Source organism: Octodon degus, unplaced genomic scaffold (genome assembly GCF_000260255.1).
Source record: "Octodon degus isolate 3935 unplaced genomic scaffold, OctDeg1.0 scaffold00040, whole genome shotgun sequence".
NCBI classification, from domain to species: Eukaryota; Metazoa; Chordata; class Mammalia; order Rodentia; family Octodontidae; genus Octodon; species Octodon degus.
In genome coordinates, this window is record NW_004524616.1 from 9,371,413 (window position 1) to 9,383,013 (window position 11,601).

Sequence of the window (11,601 nt, forward strand, 5' to 3'; positions counted from 1 at the left end):
CATTACTCTGCACTGAGTTGCAGATTTACAGTCATTTTCAACTTGTCTTTTCTGAACGCCCCATACGGAGTCCAACATCAGATCATGCTTGTGCTCACTCACAGGTTCATGGCTACCGCCGTCCCTGTTGTCCAGACTCTGCCTCACACTGTGATTCATCTCAGAATTCATTTACCAGATGACCGTTTTCTCTTTCATTTCCTGTTCATCCAGGCATTGTTCTTTGAATCAGCTTTCTCCAGTAGTTTACATCATAAGACTCCTAATCCAAAAATTCTGGAGTTACTTTTCATTTGTCCAACATCTTGTTCTTTCTCTTTTTTGAAGTCTGCACCCACTATGTCAAAATCAGCTGCACCAGTGCTTCCAGCCATACTGCTGACCCCTCTCAAGCTCATGGCGCAGCCCATTTCCTTTTTTCTTTCCCTCTTCGGCCACCATATGACCTGTAAAATTGCTTAGACCTACCGATCCAAGAAGGAGCCATGGAAATTGGGCTTAAGCAGCAATGCAAGCATGGATATTGTTAAGTTAGAGAAAGAATTTTTAAAAAGAGAATTGAAGAAAAATAGAAATAGAGCTTTTGCAAGTGGGAAGGGAAACAAGTGTTGGAGGGAGCTGGAAGGATTGGTATGATAAGGAGACTAATGAAGGTGTGTTATGTACACTTACACACTGCCCACAGCATATGCAGTCCTTGTGTATTGCACACATGCACTAACAAAAGAGAGACAAATTCCACGTTCTGCCATTTTTAATCCATGTATGTTATGCAATAACAATGGCTGACTATCCTCAATCCTCCTAGACATCGATGAGTGCATCCAGAACGGGGTTCTTTGTAAGAATGGGAGATGTGTGAACACAGATGGAAGTTTCCAGTGTATCTGCAATGCCGGCTTTGAATTAACTACAGATGGAAAAAACTGTGTTGGTATGGAAATACTTACTTCCTTTCAGAAGGTTTCTAAAGGATCCGTATTTTTATTTAGAACCACATATTCTGTTTTCAGGAGACCTTTCACACCTCGTATGTTGTGAGAGTTCTTCAGATAGACAGGTAGAATGCAAATGCATTTAACAGACAAAATGAAGGAAGAGATTTTTTAAAGAAATGTCGTAACAAGGAATAATTTATTGCCTCAGGAAATTTTCTGTGTGGTACATATTTAATTGTAAGTAGTAACTGTTCTTCCTCAGTTCATATAACATTTTCTGTATGTTAGGTGTTAGGATTTCAACACTGATAACATAGAGACACACTCCCATGGGAGAAAATATAGAAATGTTTGGCTTATGTGGTAATTGGTTCTCTAATTTTGTAGTCCTGGTGATATCTAGCAGGAAAATACATCATAACACACTCCATACAAATGTTCACATAGTAGTACATTATGTTTCACTCACTATTGTAAGTCTAGATCATTACACTTGAAAAAGGGTTTACCATTTATTTATTCTCTCTTATTAAAAAAAAACACTGAAATCATTTTAACTTTTTGATGCTCAAAGCAAAACACTACTCATGGTCATTGTTTACATGGTCTTAAAGGAGCCAAGCATGTAGATTTGCTTCTTTTTCTTACATTCTTTTTAGTTTGGTTGGTTTTTGTTTTTGTTTATTGAGAAAGTCTTACACCGTGTAGTCCAGGCCAAACTTTGAACTTGCTACATAGCCCAAGATGGTCTTAAATTCACCGTCCTCCTCCCTCAGCCTCCCAGATACTGAGACTGTAGACATGTGCCACATATCCAGTCCTTAGTTCCTTAAACTAAAGGCTTTTTCCACTTTTCATACTAGTTGGATTCACACGGTTGGCATTTATAAAATAAAATAAAACCCATCACTGCGTGGCTCACGAATACAGAAGACTTTGACCTCTGATTGGGTAAGGAGAGCAAGTTGGTTCCTCCAGAGCAATGATCAAAGTCTCTCTCTGCTGTAGATCACGATGAATGTACAACCACTAACATGTGTTTAAATGGGATGTGCATCAATGAGGATGGCAGCTTCAAGTGCATCTGCAAACCAGGCTTTGTCCTGGCTCCGAATGGGCGCTACTGCACTGGTGTGTATGCCTTGGAGATAAGAAAGTGAAGGTTATTGGAAGCATCTTTGTATCTGAATGAAAGTATTACTCCATGTACATTTTACATTAACTCAGGTCTCCTGGTAATATAGTATGGAAGGTATCTAAACCTTCCTAGTAAAACATACTGTGGTCTGGGGAATACGTCTTTGCAAAAATAATGATGATACAGGAAAAATCAAAAGAGTGATGCATTGGTTTTAAGAGCTCTGGAAGAGAGGGTATAGAAATAATATTTATCTGTCATTGGCTGGATGAAAAAAGAGAAAGACAATCCTTGCAAGGTTTTCATTTTAATGTGTCCTCAGAACCACATTTTCCACTGTCACTCATTATAGCTTTTCCATAAATGAATTGGTTATATAAATTATTTTTTTCATGAAGCTATTTTAAATACCAAGTTCTATTGATAACTTCCATAAGCAAATATATATTGAAACTAAAATAAAGCTCTATTTATGCCCAAAATTAGCATTAGTGTGCTGGAATGTTTTTGTTTTATGTATTTTACAGGGTCTCACTAGACAGATTGGACTTGTAGTGATCCTTCCTGTTTTTCAGCCTCACAAGTGCTGGAATTAGAGGCACTCGCCCCCATGCCCAGTCTTATGCTAAAATACTTTTACCTTTCCTTTATTTTTGTCTGTTTGCTCCCTTTGGACAAAATTAGCTAAATGTTTTCTGCCCTAACTACACAAACTTATCTAACACATAAAACTCAAGCAATCTGATCGTTGCAGTAAAATTCTTGGGACAATAGAGAAAAATGAGAAATATTTCTTATATTTCTGAGTAACAGATGACTTTTTGACTATCCAAGAAAGGGGGATACAAGATTAAATGGAAATATGTAGCTTTGAAGCCATCCTAAAGTTAGCTGACTTGGATTTAATGTAGGACATGACCTTGGCATTATGCTAGAGCAAATAGCATTATGTGACAGTATGAGATTTCATTCCAGTGTGCCTTAGAAAAACTAAATGTACATATAAAGATAGCTTAGATCTGAATAGCTTTTGCCTTCTGGAAATTCATTAATTTCCTTTTCACAAAAGTAATTCATAGGTTTTGAAATGTTTGTGATTTGGCAGATTTGAGTTTGAAGTGTGTTTCACCTTGTGGAGAAGCCATTTAATATTGGCTCATATTTGATAAGTTCAAGTATAGTAAAACTTAGAAGAGATACCTCAAATTATTCTTTTCTTATGGAAAATTATGCTCAAAACTACATTTACCCATAGTTAAACGTTTTTGTGTGAAAAATTACAGAAATTTATCTTAGTTTTTTAAAAGAATGTTTCACTTAACTAATTTGAATTGACTATTATTTAGCAATCCTATCAAATAATGAAAAAGGAGTTGTTAGGTTTTTCTCTAAATGGATGAAATATAACAGCTTTTACTCAGTGGGGCTTTCCGAAAATGTTTCAAAAGGTTACACTGACACACAAGAGCAGTGATCATATTTATGTAGTACTCTGTGTGTTATAAAGGTGAACGATTGACAGTGTAGAGAAAGAGCAAAAAGTAAACTCTGTGACTTAATAGTGGCCTGGCTTCTGTCACCCTCTGGGCAGATGTGGACGAGTGCCAGACCCCAGGAATCTGCATGAATGGGCACTGTATCAATAATGAAGGTTCCTTCCGCTGTGACTGTCCCCCAGGCCTGGCCGTGGGCGTAGATGGACGTGTGTGTGTTGGTAAGTGGAATATCCATGGTGGCCCATGAAGACATGGACAGAGATGCATGCACACAATGTAGTAGAGAAGTACTGAGTTACAGAGACTACGTGCCAAAGTATGGAAACAGCCTGAGAACATTATGCCAAGGAAGCAAAATCAGTCACAAAAGATAATATGCTATGTCACTCCATTCATTTGGAATGTCCCGAACAGGGTAATAGGTGGAGGCAGAGTATATTAGTGGTTGCTTAAGACAGAGAGCATGATAGGATGGGGAGGAGGGCCACCAGGTGATACCTTGAGGTGATGAAAATGTTCTAAGATCAACTGTGTCTGTGAGGTTTCCAAAAAACACCAAACTTCAGGCTCTAGGTGAATTTTTATAGCATGAATTATGTCTTAACATAGCTTTATTTTGAGCTGAGGAGATAGCTCAGTGGCATAAGCACCTGCCTGGCAAGGGCAAGGTCCTGAGTTTGATACCAAAAAGAGGGGGGAGAGAGAGAGAGAGGGAGAGAGAGAGAGAGAGAGAGAGAGAGAGAGAGAGAAGCTGGAAAATCCTCTTTAAAGTTCATGGGGAAATGCAATGGGAAAATTCTGGCAATCTCTTCTCTATAATATGGCTTTATTTAAAAACAAACTCACTGAGATTACCCATAGACTCCTTTAAAGACTGAGGAGACAAGAGAGAAGTACTGTGGACACTCTGGGAGATTGAGACAGGGGGAGGACAAGTATTAGGTCCAGCCTGAGCCACTTAGCAAAACTGTGTCTCGGTATGTTTTGAAAAGGTGGTGCATAGCTCAGAGCAAAGGCTCTGGATTCATTCCTTAGCTCAGCTAAAAAAAAAAAAGTAAGAAAAAATTGTCTTTATACGAGCATTCTCAGTAGTCTTAGATAACTGTACATTAAGAGTTTTGATTTTGTAATTAATAGTAGATTAATAAAACAAAGATATAGTTACATGTTGGTAACCTTTTTTGTTCAAACAAAATTTGAAATGTAAGCAACTTGTGCCATATAACTTGAATTTATATCAAAAGCTAAAATATTTATTTATTCATTTATTATTTATTTATTTAGACAGGTTCTCACTATGCAGTTTGGGTTGGCCTCGAGCTCACTTTGTAGCCCAGACTGTTCTCGAACTCAAAATGATCCTCCTGCATCAGCCTTCCAAGGGCTGGGATTATAGGCATGTGCTACCACGTCTAGTTCAAAAGCTAAAATTTTTAAATTATGTTTCACCACAACATAGTTTATAGAAGAAGAGAGAAAGGATGAAGGAGAATATATATTCTAAGGTATTGAGAATTCCTCTTGGAAACATCGTCAAATGGATTCTGTCAAACAAATCAGTATTCTCAAACACCATCTTGGACAAGACAGGCAAAACAGAAGTGTCACTGACATTTCAAAACCCAGACAATGTGTTCTAATGACAGCATTAGCAGAGAGAATTATAAAATGCATTAATGGAGTTTTCTTTCCAAAGTGCTTTCACGGGATATCAAGGATGAACTAGTCATTGTACACGGTCTCTGTGTTTCAGGTTGTACAGGAAAGCATAGAACTATTTATAGGCTTAAAAGTGTATTTGAGAAAAATATAATTTTAGATGGACTTAGTGTTTTACTAAGAGGGAGGGGAGAAGGAAGGACCAGCAGATGGAAATAATCTGTTCATTCATATTCATCCATTCTACCCAGTCTGGGGTTTGTTTTAGCCAGTAAGGTTGTCAGCACTTTGTTCAGGAATATTTCAAACACAGCAGCTAGAAGAATGTAGCTAGCTCTTTCCTGCTTATAAAGCTGAACTATTTTCAGTTGCTTTAATATACTTAGTTGCTTTTGGCCTTCATGTCTAGGATTCTGTTAAGATCCTTAGTAAATGCAAAGCTAATTTGAGAAAGAAAGTTGAAGCAACAAGCATTGAGTTGTTAGGGTTCGTTGCTCAAGCACAAAAACTCATTCCCGTCTGCAAACAAGAAATGCATCAGAAACTGTTGGAAAGTCCTCTTCAGTTTTTCATTATTGTAACAACTTAACATTTTTGAAGTTGGGGCCTGGAAGATGGCTCAGTGGGATAAGTGCTTCCCTGGTAAGCACAAGGCTCTGAGTTCAATCCCCGATTCTGAAAAAAAAAAAAAAAAAAAAAAAGTTTTGAAGTGAAAACACCACTTTTTAATGTGTGTATAATTATATATTGCTGTTCCTGTAATGTGCTAGTTGTTTTTTATTTGTGTCTTTGTCCTTGGTATCACTTTTGAAACCAAGTAAAGTAGAAATAAATCACTATCATTAATTATTAAGATTAATTCTAGAATCTTACGTTTCTTTTTTCACTGTAAGACAGTTTTATTTTTAGGAAATGAAGCTATGATTTTTAATTACTGTGTTGACAAAACATGACTCACAGCAGAGTATAAACAAAAGGCAACTATATTTTTGTGTCTCCCAACTTTTTGAGTTTTATTTTTAAATTCCATGGGGACAGTTGATCCAATCAATAATAAAGGAAGCACAAGCCATTCAGTAACCTTACTAAATATTTTTAGACAACAAGAAAATTCTCTGATAAATTTAAGTACTGATAATGTGAATTTAGACATCACAGTTCGTATTTTCATAGGTTTTAGGGTGGTTTCCTTTCCAAACTCAGATCTCCAGTGAGAGCATTCATACCTCTGTGGAGGTCCCAGTGGAGGGAGAGTGCTGAGATGGTGGTGCCACCCGCCCAAGGAGGGCTTTCGGATGTCCTGTCTTCCCAGATAAGGCCACCTTGTCTCCTACAGTGGCTCATGGGTATCTCAGAGGCACTCGGCTGCCCTTCCTGAGGTGAAGTGTTTTTTCTCGGAGTGGTGCCTCCTCTCCAACTTCTAATCCTGCAGTAGTCCACTTCACACAGATTCTCTCCAGTGGTGTCTCAACACTTTTCCATGTGGGATGTCTCTTAATGTCCCTTCTTCCAGACTGGCTTCATCCACAGGACACCCTCACTCCACCACCACCTTGCCTTGTTCTTGTGGGAGAGACTCCTACTTGACCCTTAGCCTGTTAGGTATCCCAAGCACACCTGGTCCAAGGCTCTTCAGGCCACCATCAGGATCTTTTCCTGTTGGTGATGTGCAAGCAAGGAAGTGCCCCAACTCATAATCCAACTTTTGCAAAAACAAACAAACAAAAAAAAAGAAACAACTTTTTTTAATCACCACTCTCTTAAGCTCTATATATCCTCAATGTTGAAAGGAGTTTAAGTTTAATACCGAATTTTCCAACATCTATTTCCTTTATAATGGAGTTTCAGTACCCATCTCATTAGGGCTGGCCATATAGCTCAGCAGATTAAAGCACCTGCTTAGGCAGACGCAGGGGCTGGGGGTTCTAATTCCTGGCCTGCTGTGCTGGCGCTGCCCCCAGGGCTCGCTGAGACTGTGAGTGAGACTGGGCGTGGTGGCGTGCACCTATAATCCCAGTGCTTAGGAGGCTGAAAACAGGAAAATCACTACGGAGTCTGATCTGTGTAGTGAGATTTTGTAGACCCTGTGGATGGATTATATATATCTATAGATATAGATATATATCCATCTTATTATTTGCTACTTAACATCATTGAGTTTCAAAGCCCATTAGCTTAAGAAAATTTCAGTGTATTTATAAGTGCTGGCATTTTTATCAGCTTAAAAGGTAATTTTATTTTCTTTATCCCACTTAGGGTGCATACTTGCAGTGTGCCCTTGAATAACTCTGAACCTCCTTTCTTCATTAGTTGTTTGAAGATTATGCTAGCATTAATCTGTGCAGAGCTTTGAACAATATCTGACATGAAAAATGCCAAATAAGTAACCACTTAATACAATTATTTTATTAGAATAGAGGCATCGCATCCAGGGCATAGTCTTAAAGGTTTTACTGTACATAAAAAGTCAGTATTAAAAATAGAAATATAAAATTAGCATTGTGCTTCAATTTGTCACAATTTGTTTTATCAGTGGAGTATAAAATCTGTTCATCACACAAAAAATCCTTAAAAGAAGCAAATGTCACTGTCAAGGCACGAATCTATCCCCCTTTGGAATATTCCTGGGAACATCTTCTGATAGTGCTGCCGGCATCTGTGTTCCCAGCCTGTCCTAGCCATGCTGTCTCACACTGCACCATCCTGTCTGTCCAGTCCCGTCCTGTCAGCAGTGGCAGGGTTATATTTGAATAGTGTAATATGAACCAGGATTCCAAGCTAGAGTTCTTGAACAGGGACAGGTCAGTTGTTCTCATTAAAGATGAGAGTCACCAGTTTTTTTATTATTTTTCTGCTTAACAGTGAAAAGGTATACTGTTTTATTCTATAACCTCTATTGTATGGCTAAGGAAAGTATCAAGTAATTTACATAGGATGAACTCACATAGATCTGATCCAAGACAATTTATGTTCCTAAAACCCACACATGAATTATACCACTTCCTTTTTTGTGGAGCTTCTAGTATTGGGTCCCCTAAACAGCTTAGCTAATAAGTTATACAAATCAGTAAATCATAAGTCAGCATCTTACTCTTCCAGTGAGTTCGATAGACTTTTTTTTTTTTTTTTTTTTTTTTGCGGGACCAGGGATTTAACTCAGGCCCTTGCCATTGGCAGGGAAGCGCTTATTCTACTGAGCCATCTCCCCAGTCCCTTCCATAGACTTTTTAATCTACTTTGTTCGAAAAACTGTACATGGCATATATTCTTAATGTACAAATAGAAATAAATAACTTTGATCATTCTTTGATACCTTCCAACATAATCAGCAATATCCAAAAAATCCTATCAAGTCATGAACTATACTGTATTTATGCAAATTCTTCTTTGTGTTAGGGATTACACTTGTGTGTAACTTAGAGCAAACAGTACCAAATCCAGCCAAAGCAGAAGCAGTAAGGGTCTAGAAAATGACTTCTCAGAGCAGAGATAGGGTTGTGATCAATCTTACTACCCTCTTCCATTTAAGCATATGCATATCTCAAAGTATGATACAGCCAGAAATCTCATCCTTTTAATGTGATCATGGAGGTCATTAAAATAAGCAACAACCAGATACATTTATACCTACCAACAATTGTAATTATCTGTAATTATAAATATTTATAATGAAAGTAACCTCATAAAATTACCATGTCAGGCATGGTGGTACGCATCTGTAATCCCAGCTCTTGGGAGGCTGTAAATAGGCAGATCACTACAAGTCCGATCTAGTAGTGAGACCTTGAACACCCTGTAGACCCTTTCCTAAAATACAATAAATTAATTAATTCATTTCATTTAAGTACCATGTCAGTATCCTGCTTACAAACAGCCCTGCATCGCTAGCTTTTCTGACTGTCTGAGCTGAACAGTTCCCCAGTTACTGTCTTCTAAAGTTGTAGCACTTTTCATGAGAGTCAAAACTGAGAGGAGAGCAGAATATGCTTCTGCGGGGCAGAGCATGGCGTACTCTGGGGTGAAGGGGCACTCAGAAGTCAACCAAGGCCAGCGTGAATTCCAGCTCAGAAACTTGGAGCTGTTACACAATCTTTCCGAGCCTTTTCTTCCTCACCTCCAAATGTGGGTGATGAGCACTGTCCTATAGAGTGGATGACCTGACTGCTCATGCCATCATCTCTGCAGGCCACAAGCATAAGGCCAGGGCACTCAGTGGTCCTTGTTAATTTTATAATTCGATTTTCTGAGCATAGGAAATTAAAACATCGTTACATAAAGTGTATTCAAGATTGAAAACAAAGGCTCCTTGGGAAGTCCAAGAAAGAAATACTGTGGCCAAGCTCTGTCACATTGAGGCAGTTTAACTTCACTGCATTTCTAGAAGCAACAGTAAGTGCCAGCTTGGATATGGACTAGCCAGTCCTCAAAGTGCCATGTACAGCTGTGTGCATGTCCTTAGTTCAGTGAAAGGCCTGTGGGAATAGTAGGATGATAGGTACTTCTGTTAACTATTGAGAGGAAAAGGGGAGGCATTGATAAACGCTGTCTTCTCTCACTTAACAAACATTTGTTGGTTTCCTAACACTAAAGATTCAAAATAAAGACAATGGCAGGTGCCCTTCAGACTCTACTCAGTGACCTCTTAATTTGGAAAGGCCTTCAGCTTTGGAGTCCCGTTGTATCTATTACTAACTCAAGTCACTGTCTTTCTAATCTCTTTTAGATACTCATATGCGCAGTACCTGCTATGGTGGAATCAAGAAAGGAGTGTGTGTGCGACCTTTCCCTGGCGCGGTAACCAAGTCCGAGTGCTGTTGTGCCAACCCGGACTACGGTTTTGGAGAGCCCTGCCAGCCGTGCCCTGCTAAAAATTCAGGTAGTCACACCTGCCGGTTCCTCACCTGGAAGCACAGCCTTGGCAGGCTGGCCGAGGACATCAGGTCGCATGTGTTTTGCCCTTACTTTAAACTGGAGAAGAGAAACTCAGTTTCGTATAGCTCCAAGAGGCATACTGGAAGGCAGCTTGGCTTGGATTCTGTATGATCTTAGAGCTGAGAAAGAGCACTATAAATAGAAAAATCTATTTGCTGATACAGTTATGGTTGCTACACATTTTCACATGAATATGTTAGCCTTGATTTCCATGATCTATAATGTCATTGGGATTAACATTTTCTTACCACTTCAAAAGTTATAAACACACAAGAGCTTTATTTCAATTTTAAATTTTTGGTGTGGCGTGTTCTCAGGCTGCATGTGATCAGTGAGTACTTCCAGACTCTTAACCTGATTAGATTGACTCCTTCATTCAGACTTTGACTAAGCCTCTGTTGAATAGATGTAAGTATGGGGGGGGGGGTCCAAAGTAAACACCCCTATTTTTCCTTAAACTTGGAGATAGTTGAGAACATTTGTTGGCAGACATATGAAGTGCAGTTTAGTGGAATTAGCACCTTAAATAGCACATAAACAATTATCAGAGAAGAAAGGCTGCCTAGAGTAGACGGAAAGGACCTTCAGAGGGGCACGTTGGGCTTGTTTTAAGAAAAACAAAATTAGAACTTTCTCTGTGGGTGATGGGAGGAAAATATTTCCACAAAGTTGATAGTTTATAATTTGATTAAAAATCCTGAAATGAATTATTCAAATCTTGACACAATGATCTGGTGCAACTTGAAGAATTTCTAAGACCTTTGTTTAAAAGAAGAAGAAGAAGAAGACAAGGAAGATCTTGGTCTAAACTGAATAATACATATGATGACACAAGTACTAAATTTTGTTTAAAACTAAATAAAAAGTTAATTGTACAAATCTCAGAACACACATTGATATAAATGACTTCTATCTATAACTTAAAGAATTGAAAAAAATTAGACCCCTCCAAATTCAAAGACCCAATTAAAAAATGGGCATCTGAGGTGAATACACACTGCACAGCAAAAAAAAAAAAAAAAGGACAAATGACAAATAAATACGTGAAAAAATGTTGACCATCATTGGTCATCCCAGAGATGTAAACTAAAACAACACTGAAATTCCATCTCATCCCAGAAAGAACAGCTATCATCAAGAAATAAATAATAAATGCTCGAGGAGCTATGGGGAAAAGGGAACACTTTTCCACTGTTAGTGGAAGTGTAGACTGGAGCAACCACTGTGGTAATCGGTGTAAAGATTCCTTAAAACCTGACTTCTAAAAGTCTCATTAGACCCAGCTATTCCCCTTCTGGTTATCTTCCCAAAAGAATTGAAAGCATCATACCACATCAGTATACATGCACCCATGTTTGTAGCAGCATGATTTGTAATAGCTACATCTTGGAAACAACCCAGAAGCCCATCAACTGAAGAATGGATAAAAAAGATATGG

General features: G+C 38.4%; 1 protein-coding gene across 1 annotated transcript in view; it reads left to right on the forward strand.

Moving 5' to 3' along the window:
- The window catches only part of Fbn2 (fibrillin 2), a 240,570-nt gene that overhangs the window by 132,509 nt on the left and 96,460 nt on the right, over window positions 1–11,601 (forward strand). The window contains exons 13-16 of the mRNA XM_004631315.1: window positions 809–934; window positions 1,947–2,069; window positions 3,668–3,790; window positions 9,955–10,107. Coding sequence (XP_004631372.1) covers window positions 809–934; window positions 1,947–2,069; window positions 3,668–3,790; window positions 9,955–10,107 — 525 coding nt within the window. The remainder of the gene's footprint in view (window positions 1–808; window positions 935–1,946; window positions 2,070–3,667; window positions 3,791–9,954; window positions 10,108–11,601) is intronic.